General features: G+C 42.5%; 1 protein-coding gene and 1 pseudogene across 1 annotated transcript; one reads left to right on the top strand and one right to left on the bottom strand.

The window, feature by feature from the left end:
• Positions 1-8953: 8953 nt before the first annotated feature.
• On the top strand, positions 8954-10686 carry LOC147458306 (uncharacterized). The gene is made up of 4 exons (XM_086512973.1): positions 8954-9566; positions 9668-9761; positions 9878-9944; positions 10126-10686. Exons 1-4 carry the CDS (start codon positions 9392-9394, stop codon positions 10318-10320), a joined length of 531 nt encoding a protein of 176 aa, XP_086369099.1. The 5' UTR covers positions 8954-9391; the 3' UTR covers positions 10321-10686.
• Positions 10687-19366: 8680 nt separating this feature from the next.
• LOC147458305 (uncharacterized) lies at positions 19367-20112 on the bottom strand (annotated as a pseudogene).
• Positions 20113-21658: the final 1546 nt, after the last annotated feature.

Genomic DNA, 21658 nt, shown 5'->3' with positions numbered 1-21658 from the left:
GATCCCTACTGTGGCCGGTCTGCTAACTTAACCAATATTCTAGCTTTTTCTCCCTTGGCACTTCCCCACATTAAATGATCAGTTTAATATGAGAAAATCATTTAGGAGAATTAGATATTGATTATTATGACATTACCTCTCTCTTGAAATCATAGTCGTCCTCGACTATGGTGTAGAGAAGATAAAGCATATGCATTGAGTCCTTTTCTTAGTGGGTAGAGGATCCCTATGTTACCCTACGACATCATTCCATAATGGATGACTAGTCCATTTGGCGCTTGAGAGCCTGAGGCTGCCGCAAGCATGTCTGCACATTAGTCCTATCAATCTTCCATAGTAGAGTGACAAGCTCTACTTGGTGTCCGGGAGACGTCGTCTCCGCAAACTTGATCTAAGCATGCATACTACTTCATTTTTGTGCACAAATAAAGAAAAAGAGAGTCTTATAAGACAAAAAAATTTTGTTCATTTTTAACATTTTGTACATTTGCTTACTCTTGGGAAGCATTGTAAGCATTGACAAGGTTTAGGTTATCCTTTAATTGTATGCCTTGCATCCATCTAGCATCTTCAAAAGGATAATTCTTAAACTTAATAAGATATCGTCGGATAGTCTTACCGCCTCTTAATACCTTGTCTTCATGTCGGAGAATGGACTCGGGCTGCAGCACCTCCTCGTGGTCCTCGATCTCCGGTGGGTCTTCAATAGTTGGTTCTTGAGGTGGCTCTCCTTTGTAAGGCTTTAAGAGGCTCACATGAAAAGCATTGTGTATGAGCCAATGATTGGGCAACTTAAGTTGATAGGCCATCTCATTGATTGGCCTAAGAATCTGGAAGGGACCATAGTACCTTTTTGCTAGTTTAGCATAGTACTTTTGGTGGCCCGTAGGATTCTTGCCCGTCGTGTGCCTTAATCGAGCCTTGGGAAACTTTAACAAGACCCAATCGTTTTCTTTAAAGGCTTGGGCTCTTCTGTGCTTGTCAGCAGCAGCCTTTTGCCTTTGCTGTGAGATAGAGATAGCATCCTTAATCTTTTGGAAAGATTCTTGTAGGTCTCGGCTATACTCATCTGCAGCGAAGATCTTCCCATGTACCTTAAGTAGCAAGGGACTTTTTGATCTTCCCTCAATTACCTCGAAAGGTGCTTTTCCTGTAGAAGTATGTACAGTGTTATTGTAAGCATACTCTACTAAGGGTAAGTACTTCTCCCATTGGGATCTTTGATCTACTTCCGTTACATAGGCTTTTAGTAGATCGAGAATAGTTAGGTTAGCTATTTCACTTTGGCCATCAGTTTGTGGATGATAGGCCGAAGAGAAGTTTAGCCTTGTTCCTAAATTCTCAAAGAGACCCTTCCAGAAATTACTGGTCATTCTAGGATCTCTATCCGACACTATGGACATTGGCAAGCCATGGTACTTGAAAATTTGTGAAATGAAGAGGGTTGCCATTTGATGGGCTTTGATAGTCTTTTTGACAGGTATAAAATGAGCTTGTTTACTGAACCTGTCTACTATCGTCCATATTCCCGTATTCCCATGGATAGACTTAGGCAATCCAAAGATAAAATCCATGGATATGCTCTCCCATGGTGAATTAGGGATTGGCAAGGGTTGAAGCAATCCAAGTTGCTTCCCTCTATCAAATTTTGTCTTTTGACATACCACACATTTGGAAACATACTCATGTATGTTCACTTTCATGGTAGGCCAATAGAAATATGTTTCAATTCCCTTTAGGGTAGACTGAATCCCTCTATGCCCCGCATATGGGGGAGCATGAGATTCATACATTACTTTCTCACGTAGTGAGTTAGTAACGCATAGTCTATTGCCATAGAGAAGATAGCCATCTTGTAAAGTAAATGGTTCTTCTTTCTTCCCTAAGGCAAGGGCTGAAATCACATCTCTAAAATCGGGATCAATAGCATACTCATCTATCATTAAAGATAGATCATTGTGAGTTGCTATGGAAACCGCATTCACTCTCGGTCGTCTTGAGAGTGCATCGGCTACTTGATTATGCTTGCCAGCAATGTGAGCAATATGAAAATGAAATTGCGAAAGGAAATTTGCCCACCTCATTTGTTTGTCGGAGAGTTTGGTCTGCGTCATGAAGTACTTAAGACTTTGGTGATCCGTTCGCAGAATGAAAGGAGTCCCCAATAAATAGTGCTTCCATGAGTCTAAGGCATGTAGAACTGCAAGGAGTTCTTTTTCGTATATGCCTAGAGCTTGCTCAACAGGGTCGAGCCTTCGACTCTCATAGCCTATGGCGTGCCCTTCTTGGAGCAAAACAGCCCCAAGGCAATCACCACAAGCATCACATTGGACCTCAAATGGTTTTGAGAGATCCGGTAGTGTAAGCACAGGTTGAGAGATAAGCTTTTCTTTAAGCTTTTCGAAAGCATTGTTCTCCTTAGCAGACCACGTATACCTAACATTTTTCTTTGTTAGGTCATGTAATGGTCCCGCAATTTGTGAGAACTTTTCTATGAAGCGTCTATAGTATGCACACATACCTATAAAGCTTCTTAGTTCATGAAGATTCCTGGGTTTAGGCCATCCTTTTATTACCTCTAACTTGGATGGATCCATTTGGATTCCATCTTGAGAGATAATGTGACCTAAATATTGAATCTCTTGCAAGAAAAATTCACTTTTCTTTCGATTAACATAAAGTTTATTCTCTCTTAAAACTTGAAATATTACCTGGAGGTGTTGCTTATGTTCCTCTAATGAATTAGAGTAGATGATAATATCATCAAAGAACACTCCAGTGAAGGTTCGATGAGGTCTGAACAGCTTCTCCATCAAGCGGTTAAATGTGGCTGGTGCATTAGTCAAGCCAAAAGGCATGACAATGTATTCGTAAAGACCAAATGTAGTACGAAATGCGGTCTTTACAATGTCTTGATCAACTATCCTTATTTGATGATAGCCACTTTTTAGGTCAATCCTACTGAAGTAGGTCGATCCTTGTAGCTTATCAAATAGGTCTTCTACCCGTGGAACGGGAAACCTATTCTTGATAGTGATCCTATTTAGTGCTCTATAGTCGACACACATACGATATGTGCCGTCTTTCTTTTGCACTAATAGCACAGGTGAGCAAAATGGAGATGAGCTAGGCCTAACCATGCCCTTCTCAATTAACTCATGCACTTGCCGCATAATCTCCTCTTGTTGAGCTTGAGAAACTCTATAAGGAGGTTTGTTAGGCGGTGAACTTCCTGGAAGAAGTTCAATTGCATGGTCGTCATTACCTCGTTTAGGAGGTAGCTCAGAAGGGATGTCGTCAATAAAGACATCTTGAAACCCCTTGAGAAAATTGGATAACTCTAATTCCTTTTGGTTGCTTTTATTTTCTTTTGCTAAAGCATTAGGTTCATTTTGAGAATCTTTAACAAAAATCATGTACACGGAAATAGAGCTCTTTATTGACTTGTTGAAAGCTGGTGTATGTACAATGGGGATGGTGTTACCCATCTCCCTAGCATCTATATACATGTCCTTTTCCCTGAACTTAAAGGAGATTCTCCTTTCAGGAAATTTAACATGGGCAGCCAGACGGTCAAACCATGGTGCCCCTAGGATTACATCCTCATGCTTGAGAGGAGAGATAAAGAAATCCTCTTTGTCCACATAGCCTTGGACATGAAGCCTCAATTTCCCGATTAAGGGAGTGACTGAAGCTTCTTGCCCCTTGAAGGCACTGTCTGCGGGTAGGATATCTCCCATCTCGTAGGATTGTATGCCTAGCTTGGTGGCTAACTCCATAGATATGAAATTGTGAGTAGAACCAGGGTCAAAGAGAATAAAAGCATCATGTTCTCTTACCTTTCCCCAAGCATGGCATAGAGGAGATCCTTTGTGGTGAGTTTGGTGAATCTCCTCCTCTTGGATTTCAACCAAAGAAGCTCTAGGAGGATCTTGGCGGTTGTTCTTTTGGGGACAAGCGCGGTACGCATGCCCTTGTTCGCCGCACTTGAAACACCGGTTATCTTTACGATAACGCTCAAGCTCTTCAGGAGAGAGTTTATTCTTTCCTTTGTAAACTCCCTTCTCTTTAGCTTTGTTGGAATTGCCCTTAGGAGACTTTTGGACATTGTCCTTCCCCAGGCTCATTGGAACCTTTGTTTTCCGGGGGCTTATTATTTCTTTTACCCCCCGTTTGGAAATTGATTCGCGAGGCCACCATAGTATGGTGTATTACCGCCGATATGGTACGTGGCCTTTGGGAGTTGACATACTCCGCCATTTCTTCGGTTAAGCCCGCACAAAATTGTTGCTTTTGCTCTCCAAAATCCAACTTTTTGAAGACAGTGGCTTTGAGTTGTAGGTCCCAAAACTTGTCTACATATTTGTGGATGGATTCATTGGGAGAGAGCTTTAAGCTTCGCCATTCGGTGAGTACTTTGTCTTTGGCATCGGTGGCCAAAAACTGCTTCATAATGGAAGCTCTTAAAGCCTTCCATGTTCGTGGAGCTTCACCGTTGGCTCGTAGGCTAGACCACCATTGTCTGGCGGACTTTTGAAAGTGCATAGCTACATGGCGTAGCTTAGAGGACTCCGTGAAGCCCTCATCTCCAAACGCCGCATCGAATTGCTGGATAAAGACCAAAACTTTGTCTGTAGCACCGAAGGTGCCATCATAGGTAAGGAAAGAGATGCTCTTCCCTCCCTCTTTGAATTTCTTCAGCTTGGACGACCTCTTCCATGCGGCATAGGATTTCCTATGGCCTCTTCTTTTTGATGGTTCAAAAGTTCCACCATCACTTTCTTCAGAAGATGAAGAATTTGAAGAAGGTGGAGAAGAGGGTGACCTCTTTCTCGCCTTTTTCTTGTCTTGATCTTTGTCGTCTTCACCATAGCTTTCATAAGAGGAAGAGGATAAAGAAGATGGAGAAGAGGGTGTCCTCTTTCTCGCCTTTTTCTTCTCTTGCTTTTTATCATCCCTCTTTGAATTATGGCGTGGAGAAGAGTGTGATGGTCTTCTCCGCTTTGGTGGTGATGGAGAGCGTTTAGCCCGCCGTCTTCGTGGAGCCATCTCCGCCGAGGTGGCGGGAGACTCGCTTCTTTCTCGTTCCTTCGGTGGAGGCTCTTGAGTTCTCCTTTGGGAAGGAGATGCATCATCAAGAAGTAAGTTCTTGAGCCCTTCATATGGATTCTCTTCTTCTTCCCGAATCGGAGAGAGACCTCTTTTGGTAGTCTCACAAGGAGGCTTCCTAGGTGTTCTCTCGTCATGGTGATGAGCTTGGAGAATCCCGTGAGCACGGAGCTGCCGTTGCACTTCACTTTGGAGAGATGGATTGCCCATGGCTTGTTGAAGCCTAGAAACAAGATAATTAACAAACATTGAAGCATCATTAGTAGCTTGCTCATGAGCAAAATCAAAGTTATCAACATTAATTTCACTCTCTTTAATATTGTCAGCCATTCTAACAACTTTTAGGTGTAAACTTTTTAGGTGTACTTTGGCACTTCAAGCCCTAGTTGCTACTCCTCTTTACCCCTTTAGAAAAAGCACTCAAGCTACTGTACCCGCGGCTCGAATACCATTAATTGCAAGGAATAGAAGAGAGGGTCTTTCGACACCAAAACAGCACCGGCTCCTGTCAAGCTTCTAATAGCTCAATAGTGGTTAAGCCGTAGGCAAGCCCCGTAGGACTCCACTATTAAGACCATAGCTCTCGACGGTGATGCCCCGTTAACTGCACAAAGGCAGGCGCACTGCAAGGCTGAAAAATCCCTATTCTACTTACTCACAGGCAATTAATAATACCAACCATTTGTAGCTAGCTTGAGGACCTCCCTTCTTGAGCAAGAAAAGAGAAACCTTGAGCTCTGATACCAATGTAACATTTAATGGCCTAAAATCTTATGTGTAGCGGAAATTAGCATGAACATAGTGAGCATTTCATTAGAGTTGATTCCTAATGAGAATTACAAGAGTGCTTGGGTGGAGAGAGCAACAAAAAGCATAACACCTAGTTAGATAGCATCGACAATACTTTCAAAAGAGAGAGCAATTAAGCTATTGACAACAGTTGAGGACCGGATTTGCATGGAGCCGGTCCCCCCTCCAAAAGGCTTTGTATTATGGTTTCTCCCATCAAGAGAGACATTGTACAATACAATTCTTTGTGTTCCTTCAAGACGAGCTAGTGCAATGAAGATGGAAGCTTCATACACCAAGCAAAACACTTAATCAAACACAACTTGAATTATCCCCGTTCTCAGACCCAAGACCTCACACACCTTCGAAGATGGTGAGAGCTAGCAGGGTATGAGAGTAGATTGAGAGGAAAAAGAAGTATCTTACGAGAAAGAAGTACATTTCCTCACATAATCACTCATATTAGCATAGCTTAGCTTAGTAATTAGCTTGGTAGAGAAGATGAGCATGCATTGAAGCTTGGCTCTTGGTTGGATTTGCATCCACATGCCAAGAGAGTGTTGATGTAGGCTTCTATCTCACAAGCTTGGAGTAGGTGATGAGCTCTCCATTAAAGCTTGGGAGGAGATAGAGTATTTTCCCTTCACACATGGTCAAGTGTGAGAGTGTGTGTGTCCATGCTAAGCAAAAATCAGCCCCCTCTCTCTCTTGGGCGAGCCTAGCTGCTAAGTTAGTCTGGCTTTTGCCTCATTGGACCTCCCCAGGTCAAGCCAATAGGGATTAAGCAGCATAAGTGATAGCCTTCTGACATGTGTCCCCCTTTCCCCTTTTGTGAGAGCTTTAGATAATTAAATAATTAAACTAAACTCTCATTGGACCCCTTTGCCTCCTGGCCAATAGGAATCAGGCAAGCCATGGGGCTCCTGAATGCTCATTGGACCCCTTGGGAGACTGCCCAATAGTCTTCTAGGACACTTAATTCTTATTGGTTTCTTTTATTAAATGTTTTTAAATTAATTAAACTAGATTTACTCTAGCCTAATTCTCATTGGTCCACTTCAAGGGTCTTCCAATAGGAATTGGGCATACCTTGTGGGCATCTGGCCTAGGGAGCTGACATGTGTCCCTCATTCCCTTTGTGTAAAGGGAGCCTGTGTGTGTGTGTGTGGCTTTCTCTCTCATCCCCTAGCTTTGGGGCTCGCCCCCTCCCATGTAGGGATGTAGAAAGACTTTTTGGGCACACACTAAGCATCCAATTTTCCCTAAGGTTGACCTTTGGACACAACCTTTGAATTTTGGAACCTTAGCATTTTGGAAGTCTTAATGGGCTGAACCTTAGGGTCTTTTTAGCCCGTTGTTTCACATGGCTCTTTTGCAGATGGCCCCCCCTTTGGATCCCTATTTTCCCTCCTTTGGATCCCTATTGTGGCCGGTCTGCTAACTTAACCAATATTCTAGCTTTTTCTCCCTTGGCACTTCCCCACATTAAATGATCAGTTTAATATGAGAAAATCATTTAGGAGAATTAGATATTGATTATTATGACATATTGCAATGATGGGACCCCCAACACTTGCACCCATAGCTCTAGGGCGCCCACAGAGCACCAGGATGTTGAAGAATGACTGCAGATTCATGGACAATCAATGGTGTTGCCTCCCCCTCCGTGCCATCGGAGGTGATGATATTAGACAAAGAGACTGTCCTTCCTACTATCCCATCCATTCCCCACCCTCTTTTCCTCTCTTGCCTTGATATCATCTGGCAAGAGGTCAACTACAACCTTCGGCTCCTCTTCTACCTGCACCCCCATGTACCACCATTGAAAAACGGTGGTGATGATCATGTCCTATTGGCTCGGGATCTGATGCGGCAGCTCAAAAACAGCCTTACTCTCTGCTTGGTCCAGTACTTCCCCTTCTGTGGCCGGTTCGTCAAGGGTGCAAACCCTCCCCACAGGCTCTTCATTGAATGCAATGATGCCAGAGTTGAATTTGTAGAGGCCTACATGGACATGCCCCTTTCCCTGCTTGTTGAAGATGGCTTTCAGATGAAGCCCTTCTTTGATCAGCTTTGCCAATAGCCAGATCACAAGGGAGAGTGCCTCTTCTCCAGTCCCCTTCTCTCCGTTCAGGTAATGTATAGCACGTGTGTGCATGTGCATGCACACGCATGTGTGTGTGTGTGTTAGAGAGAGAGAGAGAGAGAGAGAGAGAGAGAGAGAGAGAGAGAGAGAGAGAGAGAGAGAGAGAGAGAGAGAGAGAGAGAGAGAGAGAATTTTCCTTGAATGTCAGCAGGCAACCCTGTTCTCGGATGGCGGCCTTGACTTGGCGTTGCACACAGCCATGTTGTTGTAGATGGGCAGTCTTTATGGGACTTTATGGTGTCATGGGGAGAGTGCTCGAGAGTGGTGCCCTTGAGTCTAGCCCCTATACACAATAGGCTAGCGGTGCACGAACCATCTCCAACAAAAGCCACATGGAGCCTTGATTTGTAGATGAGTGAGGAAGATAAGGCACGGGAAGAGGACCTTATTGTGGAGGCAGATGATTCAAGATTGGATGAAAAGGTCCAAAGCATGGAAGCTGGTGATCCAAGGACTTTGGACAAAGCAAATACACTGGCAAGCAAGAAGAAGGATAGCATGAGGAAGTTGCTTCTTTACCAGCAAATACATTAGAAGGTGGAAGGGAAGACGTTAATGCCGGCTCTAAAAATGGAGAAAATGGGCTTCATGACAAGAGCTCAAAAACCAAGTCCTGAAAATGGTGGCAAGTCCCTTACCAAGCCTGACCCCTTGGTGCAATATGTGTTCACATTGTCTGCCTCTACAATCAAGAAACTAAAGAGTGAGGCATGTGAAGGCTTCACTTCTTTTGAGGTCACATGCGTGCACTTCTGGAAGCGAACCTCCTCCACCAAGAAATCTCCACCTGGTCAGCTAACCTTCGTTTTTGTGCAAATCAATTGTCGCTCCCGCATCTCACTGCTAGTATCGCGTGTGTATGTCCTTGGCATAGGCACAACTCTTGCATTCCATGTGCGTGAGTCACCCATGGCGGGGCTGTGAGAGAGAGAGAGAGAGAGAGAGATCTCGGCTTGTAACTATGTAATGGTTTTTCTGTCCCCTACGTTGCGCAACCCTAAATCGGCGAAGTTGCAGGCGGTTGGGGTTTTGCTGCCGAAAACGCACTTGGTTTAGGTAATAATATCTTTGCTTAGGTTATTTTTGTGATTTGCTACTCTGATGATGGAACTGTAGCTGAAAAGAGTAAGTGCAGAGGACCGAAGGTTCTCGAGGGGTGCAAAAACGCTCTTACACCTCTACTCCGCCGCCCATCTTTGCTAGTGAAGGTCGTGCTCACTTCTGTTGGCTATCTTTCAAGGCCTGTGCAATGAGGAAGCCACCGGTGTTGGATGGATAGTCGTCATTCTGAAAGACCTCCTTGTAGAAGGAGAGAAGCTCGTTCACCTAGACCTAATGGTTGAGTAGATGCTTCTTCAGCTCCACCATGAAGGGGACGGCTGCGAGCTAATGTTTTATGTCAATGTCAAGGTAGTACTCTTGATTTTTCATCAGCTTGTTAAGGTGATGTCGTCATTTACATTTGGCGTCAATAGCAAGTCTAAAGCCATGCAGCATTGGGATAGGGCTCCTCATCCTGCAGGTTTGGCATTTCCGTCATGCTGCCAGTTGAAGTTTCGTGATTATGTAGCTTGTTTGAACGTAGATCAGGCTAATTAGTGTAATTTCTCACGATCTGTGCAGCCCTGTTCAAATCTTGCATGGTGGGAAATTTTGGCCATGTACTTTGCTCTGTTTGTGCTGGCCTCTCAGGTGGTGTGGTCTTGGCTATGAGCAGGTTGTGTGTGGGCCATGTTATTTGTTTTCAGTTGAGAATTTCACTGACCTTCAGACCCTAAGAATGGAAATGGAGGAAAAGGGTGTTGATTCTGATGGAAATCCTTTCACTGATAGGTACTGTTCGATGAAAAGAAGAAGAAGCTCTCATGTTCTCACCGTTTCCCTATACATTATTATTAATGTATTCTTTCATCTCTTGTGCTATGGCATGTTAACTAAGTAGTACTTTGATCCGATGGTGCTTTGTCTCACGGCGGTGAGAGTGAAGAGCACTTCTCCGCTTCATTTTCTTGAATGACATTTGCAGATTATTGGAATGCGCATTTGGTTATTGTTACTAATTTTTATGCTGATGTGTGCAGTCTGGTTCGGAGATTGTAGACAGACGGGATTGTTTTGTACATTTTCTCCCTGTGATTGTGAGGAGTACCTTTGGCAGTAGTGATTCCAAGATCTTCCTTGCTCCCACGTCTCATCCAAATTGTTGCTTTCGTGCTAGGACTTGTCACATGCCGAGAATGAGCAGCAAAAGGCGTTTATGTTGCATATTTTGTTGATGTGGGATAGGGTTCGGGTTAGATATAAGCCAATGGTCGTGTGTTAGTTTTTTCGTGTGTGCATAGCGGTTTTTGTTTTGCTTGTCAGGGCAATAAACAAAAAAGCTTTTTGCTATGCTTTGTTCGCTTGTGTACGAGGAGGGGATTTGCGATGATGTCTTGTTTGTTTCTTGAACTTCTTTAGATGCCTCAGATGAAATGAGAGAAGACTGAGCAAGCTTTAGATATTGGATGATATGGAATATAGGATAAGCTGTGATAAATAAGTCTTAGTGAAAGCGAGAGTCATACATTTGCCTTGGTATGTGATGTGCTGAAATTTTCTTTGTTAAAATCTGGGAATGCTATCTAAGAGTTTCATGGGTCCTTTTCATTTTTCTTTGGGTTTTAAACTGCAAATGTAACTCTTCACTTTGCCATTGCTAAAATAGAATCTTCTAAGGTTATAGTGGCTTTGAGCCATAACTTACATTTTGGATTTATTTCAAGCATTGTCTTGAAGATACCTAGCAAATGAACGAGAGGTGGCAGGTGTCAAAATTGACAACAATCGACACAAGAATATGGAGATGAGGATAGAGATTCTCATTGGTGCATGAAATGCATTTGGTGACCTGTTCCACTACATCAAGATAGTCCCTTGTTGAGTCTTGCTAATCATAAAGTAGAAGGGCTCACTTTTAACCCTTCATGTTTTAGTATTTGTTACAACTTACACTAAGAAGTGGTAAGTTTCGTTTATGTTTTTCAAGGCAAGCTTTGGAACTAGCAGAGGTTTTGCAATTTTAGCTAGCAGTAATCCATTTAACCTTTTTTTTTGAAACCTTGTTAGGGGCTTGAATCTTCTGTTTTCTATGAAATGGGCGTGTGCGGCTTCGATGATATCACCATCAGAGCACAAAGCCTTTGCATCTTGAGGTTGTGCAAGATGAATTTCCTTCCCAGCATATGGCTGATTGTGCTCTTGGTGATTTGGTCCTTGGCTAGTGAGAGGCCATTTGTTGCTTTTCATGGTTTGGTCTCTTAATATCTATTGCAAATGAAAACACACTACAATCTACACTTTTGTTCATTTGCACTTTTAACATGTATTTTTGCAAATACAGGCGCTTCTAAAATTGTTATGTTACTAGCATACATAAAATAGCGGGCATTACATTCTGTATGAAATCTGTATGAAGGGAGATGGTTCATTGCGGGAACGTCTGTATCTTGTCCGCATGTGAGGAGGTAGGTTCGCATGTAAGAGACCGTATATAGGGAGGTTTCTCTAATTCTGATGCATGAGGTGACATTCCCTCCATTTCTAATAGTGAATCCCTTGGGGCTTGGCTATAGAAAGGGAGGAGGAGAAGAATCTTTGCTATGGGGAATTGTCTCCTTACAAAGGATGTATGAGCAACATCCAAATAATCCTTGGTTGGAGGAGTAGATGCAATAGGGTAGGCAAGAGTTGACTAGCATTGATGAGCGGTGGCATGCGTTTGCCTTCCATCAACAAGCATTTGAGTGGACCTAGGTTGGTGACAAAGTTATCGTGGAGTTTTTTGAGATAGTGGGGCCACACCATGCGCACACCAACGTTAGTCAATTGAGGAGACATGACGGATTAGTTGCTTCAAAGCTTGAGGATATGTGTGCAGTCTCAATTGACTTATACCAATTTTTTTTGTCAACTGAGCCTCAATCATAGCACCAGGATACATGCAGAGAGCAGGTTTTGGGCACAGATGCCTTGCCTTGTTATTGAGGATATGAGATAGAGACTTGAGATGCTAGATCTTTTAACAACGCGACAATACACTTGGGGTGTTGTTGCTTGGTCCACCCTCACGAGCCCAATGCTATAGTTTGAGCTATCATCCACCAACATGATGATAGTGATCCAGGGGGGTCAACCTACACTTCAGCCTGCTACTACAGAGATTACTCCCTACGAGTGGTGCAATGAGAGAGAAGTGTGTTGGGAGCTCGGTCTATGGCTTGCTACTTTGGTTCATTTTGCGGGCTTTCGCATATTTGGGGCTCGCCATGTCCCAACAACGGAGACTATTCATGATTTTTGGCTTGAGTTAGTCCATGCTCTCAGAGGCCACTTTGAGAGGCTTTAGGGTAGCTCGGATTTCATGCGGGAGCATAGAGAGGCTTTCTTGTGACTATGGCACTTGTTCAGTTCCAGGGTGCACCTAGATGGCATTACCATCCATTTATGAGGCTTTTCCCTCCTCCCACCTCGTAATTTAGGTCCCATTGTACATATTTTGTTCTCTCACTAGGAGTCTCTCCTTGTCTTTGATGTAGCCCTCTCTAGTAGAGGTGGTTGTAGCCCTATGGGCAATTTTAGTAACCAAAGGAAGGATCTTTTTCTCAAAAAAAAAAAAGTTGGAAGTAAAGAGGTGAAAGTTGACTTCCAAAAGTAGTGCCTTACATTGCAGCTAATCCTAGCAAGAAACGGGGCACCCTATTTCATCTTGGGACACACTCCAGCCTAATATTGAGCCTATAAAATCATCATTAGTGCTCAGTTTTTAGTGTCGATTGTTGTGTATATGACCATGAGACTATTCATACATATTATATGGAGTGCTTCAAGCTCTCCATCACCTTCTCCATAAGAACTTCTCTCTCATTCATGGGAAGAAGAAGAAGAGGAAGAACACGCTCTCTCTACTTGCTTACTATATTCTCTTCTCCTTTCACGGGGTACATGCTCTACATCAACTTTGGGTGAAAAAATCTACGTAGCCCTCATCATCGCTCTCTTGTGGAAAAGCAAGGAGCAACTAGTGATCTCTTCTTGATCAAGATAAGAACCTCTAAACTCCCTAGCCATCATCTCTTACTCTCTCTACTTTGTTTCTGAGAAACTATCCTCTCGGTGGTTGCTTTTTCGTATACACAAGTATGTATGGACTTTCTAGATCTGTACAAGAATGTTCTATACTTTTTCATCATGTTTAGCATGTTGATATATGCATATGTTGTGTGTATGATCATGTAGGTTCATAGAAGGCGCTTTTTGTTTCACATTACGTAGGTAGTAGGGACACTATTTTTGTCGTATCTCCTAAACCAATATGAATCAAGTCAAACCCTTTGAACCAAAGATTTAGCAAAGCATTTAGAGCATTTTTGCTGTCTAACACCCAAAAATGCTACACGAGTAAAGAGTTACGGTCAAAATACAGCTTGTTGTCCGATGCACTTGGTCAGTTATTTGAACCATAGGCTCCTTGGACAAGCTTCAACCCACATGGGAGGAAATTCAAAGCTATTCGGGGAATTCAATCAAGGCAATGGGATGGACCAACATGTCTATTTGCATAAGTTTTATATGGTAGAAGATAAGCTAGCACATTAACTGTTATTGCTCGATCAACCATGGCAGAGAAATTACAATGTACAGATTGATTGGAGCGTTGATAAAGTCAACACTCAACATGCTAAGGAAAGGCAAGTGGTTTCATTTTTTGCACAAAAAGCTGACAAACCATCGATAGTGGAGTCAAGAGATAAGGGCAAACAACCCTTCATTACATTAATTCATCAACGGATACAAAAGAGCAATTTAAAAGAGAACACTTTTGCATATATCCTACCCAAGGTAGTTATGGTCAACAAAGAGAAAATGCCAAAAAATATGTCAGGGAAACCCGCAAAGCAAATACATCTATCAAGACTCGCAACATCACATAAGTAGGTCTGGATCAATAGGGGATGAAGTCGCAAAGTTTAGGTAGACCATGCTCAAAGCTACCTCTCAACCATCAATATAGTAAACTCAAGAGACCAACTCCACAATATATCACAAAAGTATGGGTGCCAAAGAAGTTGATTGTAACCCAAGATAATCAAGGAGTTAGGTTTTCGAGCGAGCTCAATGGAGCGAGCTTTTTTTTTTTGGAGGGCCACCCTCTCTACCTTCCCTTCCTCCTCTCGTTGCCCATGTGCTTCCTCCTCTTCCCTTGCTCCTCCTTAGCCTCTTCCTTCAACATCCTCCACCCCTTCTCTCCATCTACTCCTCTGACCGCCCTCCCTCTCTCCATCTCCTCCTCTAGCAACCGCCATCCCTTCCCCAAAGTCCTCTTTTCGTACTCCCTTCTTCCTCTCTCTTTTCTTGTCACTCTATAATCCCTATCCCTCTCCTTCCCTCTCTCTCTCTCTCTCTCTCTCTCCCTCCCTCTCCCCCCCCCCCCCCCTTCTTCCTCCTATCTCTCTCCTCCAACACCTCTCTCTCTTATTGTCTTCCCTCTCTCCATGTGTGTGTCTCCCACCTGCCACCTCCCTCGCTCCCTCCCTCTCTCTCTCTCTCTCTCTCTCTCTCTCTCTCTCCCCTAGAGTGAGCTCCATCCCCCCCCCCCCCCCCCCCCCCCCCCCCCCCCCCCCCTCCCTTCCCTCCCATCCTAGAGTGAGCTCCACCCCCGTTCACCTCTCTCTCTCTCTCTTTCTCCCTCTTGCTCTTTACCCTAATCACCATGCCCTTCCACTAGTAATTTTTAATAGGTCTTTTTTTTAAAGAAAAAAATCTCCCCTAGCTCTCTTTTGCTCTGGTTTGTTTTAAAACAAATTAAGACACTCTCCGTCTCTCCCTCTCACAGTTTTTTTTGCCCCCTTTTGTCTCTCCCGTTGGCCCCTCCCTTTCCTCTCTCTCTCTCTCTCTCTCTCTCTCTCTCACACACACACACACACACACACACACACACACACACACACACGCACACACACCCTATTGATATCTCTCTCTCTCTCTCTCTCTCTCTCTCTCTCTCTCTCTCTCTCTCCTCAATGTTCCCTTCCCTCCCATCCTAGAGTGAGCTTCACTCATCTCTCTCTCTCTCTCTCTCTCTCTCTCTCTCTCTCTCTCTCTCTCTCTCTCTCTCTGCCACCATGCCCTTTCCTTCCCTCCCGTCCCACAATTATAGAGAGGGAGAGGGGAGGAGAAGGGATCCATTGTTTTTTTTTAAAAAAAAAGCATTAGCAGTATCACTAGTGCATGTCCTTTTTTGTAAAAGAGGGAGAGCAGGGAAGAGAAAGAGAGAGTGATAGCGGGAGGGAGAGAAAAGGGGGGTGGGATTGGGACCCTCTTTGCTTCCCGTCACACTGCCACTTTAGTCCCTTCAATCCCAAAGAGAAATGAAATGAAATGGAATAAAAATGTTATATTAAATGTCTTCAAAAGACCAAAATGACCCATGAGACCAAACTTATACAATATTGGTGGATCTAATACAATGTTTGGGTACAAAATAAAATGTGTGTGTGTGTGTGTGTGTGTGTGTGTGAGAGAGAGAGAGAGAGAGAGAGAGAGAGAGAGAGAGAGAGAGACCAATTTAAACTCAATTGTATCAATCTCAATTTGGATGACAATATGTTGAAACACATCATCAAAGTAGGAGCCATGGTCAATTTGGAAAATATCTTCCATTTTAGGTTTGATAAAGTTGGTAAACAATTTTGAAGCATGTAACTTCAGCTTGTTTGTGTCGATAAACTCACCAAATTGGTTAATTCTTGCTATATTTGAATTGCCAATGCTCGTGTGGGTGTGAAATAACTCTTTCTCACTAGCCGAGGCTCAAAATAAGGGCCACAAACTTTGGTAGGTGTTAAAAAATACGTAAATATTGATGGCGGATCTATAGATGAGGCAAAAAGACAGCATTGCAAAAAGTGCCCACCATCTCCTTGAGCTTTGCTTTGAGCAAGTTGAGACGCGCGTGTAGTCAACATGTTGAAAACACGCACAAAGTCACCAAGCTTTAATGTACTACAACTGTGACCTTTGTATCAACTATTGCAGCTAGACTGATGGCATTTTGAGCCTCCTGTAAAGACATCAACGCTCTCCTGGGCTCTTTGAAGCACCACAAGCAGGGTTTTAGGATGTTGTGCTAGCTAGGCTTACCAATGACCAACTCAAACCTGTACTCAAGCTTTCCAACAAACATGTTTTGATATGCCACCTACAGAACTGCGATGTCTTGAGAAGTCCCAGCAATGTGTACTTGCTCTGATACCAGATGTTGAGAATCCAGGCTATGGGGGATGAAGCCGGTGAGGGTCCGTGGGAGTTGTAGCGACTACGTACAAAAGTTGTAGAGTTTTAACGAGAGAGAGCAGGTCGACCTACATATAAAAGACACGCTATTCAAAATTGATTAAAAAAAGGTGTTTATATATATATATATATATATATATATATATATATATATAGAGAGAGAGAGAGAGAGAGAGAGAGAGAGAGAGAGAGAGTTTTCTCTCTTGCCATGTAAAGATGCCATGCAAACTCCAAAAAGGAGTGGCTCTTATCAGTTGTAAAATAGGGGTTGTATCCTATGGTTAGGGACTTGAACCCAACACTTCCAGCCTTGAATTTGATTATTGGATCTACCATATCCTCTTCATCAAATTCTGTTACTTTGATTGCATTGATATGTAGTGGTGGTCCATGATGTTAATGTTGCTGTTGTCGTAGAAGCTTTCTCTTTTCCATTTGTTCCTTTGCTTCTGCTTAAGAACCCAACACTTCCAACCTTGAATTTGATTATTGGATCTACCATATCCTCTTCATCAAATTCTGTTACTTTGATTGCATTGATATGTAGTGGTGGTCCATGATGTTAATGTTGTTGTTGTCGTAGAAGCTTTCTCTTTTCCATTTGTTCCTTTGCTTCTTCTTTTATTATTTGCTATTTTTCTTGAGTCATTTTCTTCTCCCTATGGATTTTCTAAAGCATGTCCTAGGTAAGTGGAAAATGATATTTTTAAAGTGTACATCCACTAGTCCAATTGGGCATTTCTTCACCATCTAATGTAGTAAGCTTGGTAATCCCACTTGGTGATAGATCTTTGATAACAAAGACAGATTGAGATCAAAAGTTTCACTCTACATTGTGGGATTATAGTATAGCTTATAAGACATCTATTGGAACAACACCATATAACATGGTGTTTGGTCTTAACGCTATCTTGTCCATGGAGTTTTTAATCCTAACTCTTAAGGGTATCTAAGCAAATAGAATGGACATGCCATGAAATTTTTATGAGACTAGATGACCTTGAAAAAATAGATGAGCTTCACTTGAAATCCGTAGCTTCTATCTACACTCAGAAAAGAAGGCAAAAGAACTTATTTGATAAGCATGTACGCTCAAAATAATTTGAAACGGGCAATTATGTCCTAGTTTATACATTTAAAAAACATGCCAAGAAACACATAAAATCCATGGTTGAGATTAGGTGCCATGGTTTGTGGGTGCTTTCAACCATTGGATCCCCATAATTAATAGGGGTAAATTGAGCACCACCATGGAATGAAGTACCCACTGAGAAATCTTAAAACCCGTGTACTTTTGACCATTTTCAATAGGTTTCCACCATTGTATAGGTGGTTTCAAGCATTGTATTGGTGGTTCTTACCACTATATTGAGGGTTTCCACCATTGTATTGGTGGTTTCAAACCACCAATACTGAGATACCTAATAAGAAATCTTTGAACTTAGCAACATTTTACCAATTTCATTAGGTTTCTACCAAGTCAATGGTTTTAACCATTCCTTTACCGGCTTAAAGTGCAACCAATTTTGGTTTCTAGTAGGTCTATTTGTGCTTTCTACTCATCCTAGGCATATGGTTTCTACCACTTTCCGTTTTCTATCAAGCAGTTCATAATGATTTCTTTTAGCAATTGGGTTTCTACCTTGTCCAAAATGGTTTCTATTGGTGCCTACCATTGCACTATTAGAAACAATGTCTTGGTGTGCTTCCTAGACTAGTTTCTACTAGGTCACTGGTTTTTACATGGTCCTTCATCGCTTTATAGTGCAAGAAATTGTGGTTTCTAGTAGGTCTACTGGCGCTTTCTAGTTATCCCAAGCTTGTGGTTTATCATTCCAAGGATCATTTCTAGCAGGTCCAACATGGATTCCACCAGTACCAGAATGATTTCTACCAGTCTATGGGAGGTTTCTACCATCTAGCAGATCATTTCTATGGCACTAGATGCTCCCCCAACCAATATGTAGGTGCAGTCTATTGGTTTCTACCATAACACTAGTAGAAAAAATGTTTTGGTGTGCTTCCTAAGCTAGTTTCTACCGGGTCACTGGTTTTTACATGGGCCTTCACTACTTTATAGTGCAAGCAATTGTGGTTTCTAGCAGGTTTATTGGTGCTTTCAAATTATCCCAAGCTTGTGGTTTATCATTCCAAGGATCATTTCTAGCGGGTCCAATGTGGATTCCACCAATATTAGAATGGTTTCTCTCACTCTATGGGATGTTTCTACCATCTATCAAATCATTTCTATGGCACTAGGTGCTCCCCCCACCAATGTCCAGTGCAATCTGTTGGTTCCTACCATAACAATGGTAGAAACAATGTCTTGGTGTGCTTCCTAGACTAGTTTCTACCAGGTCACTGGTTTTTACATGGGCTTTCACTGCTTTATAGTAGTGCATCAATTGTGGTTTCTAGCAGGTCTATTGGCACTTTCTACTTATCCCAAGCTCATGGTTTATCATTCCAAGGATCATTTCTAGCAGGTCCAGTATGGATTCCACTGGTACCAAAATGGTTTCTACCACTCTATGGGAGGTTTCTACCAATTATAAGATCATTTCTATGTCACTAGGTGCTCCCCCCACCAATGTCTACGTGCAACCTCCTACATATTAAAGCGAGCCAGGTTTGCAAATGAACATACCAGCTAATAGAGACTTCTTGGCAACTAAGGGTGGGCACATTCATCGTGCAACATCAAAAATTACTTGATTGCATCCACTATACAAGCACATATTGCTACTTCCACATAGATGTGCAAAGCATAAGAGATGGTAGGGGTGTTTGCATTGGAGCATACAGACACCCACTACCTCATTGTCAGGAAATCCCAAGCTGCATGATGCACAAACGTCTTTGATGTGATGAGACAACTTGATTTGTGATTTTCTGATGGGGAAAATGGATGAATTGTGTACACATGATTTTGCCCCATCATTTTAAGTATGTCTTGCAGAATTCCAGCTTGTGAACATCTTGGTCAAGCTATTCTTGCACCCTATCCCTCTCTGCCTGGCAAGTTGTTGTGCACTTCTCATAGTCAGGCATCTCTGAAGCTCCTAGAAGCTGTAAAATTTCCTTTGCAGCTTTAATGTCACCATGGAGTCTTATGATTTCCTTCTTGTTTGCAGTTTGACATGCTGCCTCTATTGCTTCCAATTGGCACTAAGAATCTGCTAGTTTATTTTGAAATATAGCTACACCATCCGAGATACCTTCCTATTTGTGCATGTCTTTGTTTGCTGCCTCCAAGTTACATTCATTCTCTGTAGCTCATCTTTCTTCTCATGAACCCTCTCACTGAAGGTGCTAACCATTTTCTTTGCTGCCAATATATGGTCTTGCAAATCCACATTTGTAGTGGTCATTTGCTCTACCTCATGCTTCCCTTCAAGCTTCACATTGAGTAGAGGTGATGCCGCACCTCTTGTGGCCCCATTGGCCTCTCTCCACCCGTCAACTTTCTGGGCATAAGTGCCTTTTTTTATAACATTAGCCACAACTTCTTCAGCAAACACAGGCCAAGAAATAGGCTTTCTTTCCCAATGTTTATTCTTTATTGGGCTTTTCTGAGTTGTGCTACCAGATGTGCAATTTTCTTGAACAAAAGCAGGGGCATAGGCAATAGAAACAATGTCATTTATGGGAGGCTCCTGGTATACCTTATGGTGTTGTAGCATGAATGACTCATAGTGTGGTAGCATGAATGACTCATAAAAACTTGGCTTCATTGTTTTATAGTGTACCTTTGGACTTCCTCTTTGGGGCCCTTCGAACACGGTGAGCCACATGCCTTTGGGCACATCATTGTCGCTCAGCTGTCATGGACTCTCACCCACGAGTCTAAGGCCATATTCTTGATGGAACTCCTCCTTACTACAATAGAACTTTCCTTTGCATGGATATTCAATTTTGGGGACATGCCAACAACGACCACCTGCTTCACACAAAATACCTCACATGCAACCCATAAACTTGCACCACAAAGTCATAGAATGAGTCAAGTACTTGTTGGCATAATGCTCTTCTTTCCCATGACAGTCGAATGCACTCAATTGGAGGCAGCAAACAAAGACATGACACTTTAATGGTGATACATCATAAACCTTGTCTCCCCTGCTGTTCAAGGTCCTACTGTTCTATTCTCCTCAGCACCTAATTCTTTAGGTAGAGTGCTTCTCAGCATCCATGGTGCTTTTGTGCTTTTGAGAGCCATCTTTTTCAAGCTTCTACAGAGTCTCTCTCTCTCTCTCTCTCTCTCTCTCTCTCTCTCTCTCTCTCTCTCTCTCGCGCTCCCGTACTTGCTCACTCACTTCTAGAAGGTAAGTTGGGCCACATTCCCTCTCTTACCTTCATCATTGTCCCCTCGGGATTTAAAATTTATAAGGTTTACAAGTGCTAAAAAGAACAAGCCTTCAAGCTTTGATTCTAACCACAAAAAGTGTACCACCTTAGCATGCATTGACCCTGCTAGGCTATTGGGTATATCTTGATGTGAAGCTTTTTTAAGATCTTTAGAAGCTATCCAAGACACATTACTTTCCAGAGTCTACTTTACGTAGGTTTGATTCCTCCCAATGAAGACTATTATGTTGTAAAGATTAAGGGATCATTAAACCCGCCCCTCACCATCCCCATCGTCAAAGTAGTAGCCACTAACTTCATTTTCCTTGACTGTGCTCTCTGTTCATCATCTTTGTCATAGTAAAAGGCTCAAATTTTGTATTATGAACATGGCAATACATGCTACCAAATCTATGATAATGTTAAAAAGCTCCTTTAAAGCTTCCCATTAAAATGACCATTGGATCCTTTAGAGAGGGACTCCCTAGTTGGATTATGCTCTAAGGCCAAGAAACAAACCCTTGTGAGCTTTGCAAGAGAGAGTCATTGGAGATGGGATTTGCAATATATGCAATTCCATCTTAGGAGTAAAAGGCTTTATATGCAATTCCATCCTCCTCACTAGCAATCACATTTTTTTTGTCACCCATGAAATCTACAATCTAAATAACATATTCTTCCAAAGCTGGAGCTCCCACAACCAAGCCCTCTACTAATAGAGCCATTTCTCCTAAAAGGCAAACACAACTCAAGATGTTGATAATCACGGTCTCTGATTGAGGTTAGAAATCTCTACATGTATCACCATTAAAGTGTGCAATAAAGCAGGAATTTAATATTTACGTAATTACATCAAATTTTGTGTGATCACAAGGTCTTATTGGCACATTTACATGATCACAATAAACATAATCACACAGATGCCGGTTAATG

Source organism: Adiantum capillus-veneris, chromosome 5 (genome assembly GCF_014529385.1).
Source record: "Adiantum capillus-veneris isolate H3 chromosome 5, ASM1452938v2, whole genome shotgun sequence".
Lineage (NCBI taxonomy): Eukaryota > Viridiplantae > Streptophyta > Polypodiopsida > Polypodiales > Pteridaceae > Adiantum > Adiantum capillus-veneris.
The sequence above is the reverse complement of the archived record's forward strand: the minus strand, read 5'-3'. Positions and strand labels throughout refer to the sequence as shown.

Excerpts from the sequence above, each read along its gene's own strand:
- LOC147458306 (XM_086512973.1), top strand. The coding sequence starts at position 9,392 with ATGCTTCTTCAGCTCCACCATGAAGGGGACGGCTGCGAGCTAATGTTT. Across the intron at positions 9,762-9,877 it reads GTGGTCTTGGCTATGAGCAG|GTACTGTTCGATGAAAAGAA; the intron begins GTTGTGTGTGGG and ends TTTCACTGATAG. Across the intron at positions 9,945-10,125 it reads CCCTATACATTATTATTAAT|TCTGGTTCGGAGATTGTAGA; the intron begins GTATTCTTTCAT and ends TGATGTGTGCAG.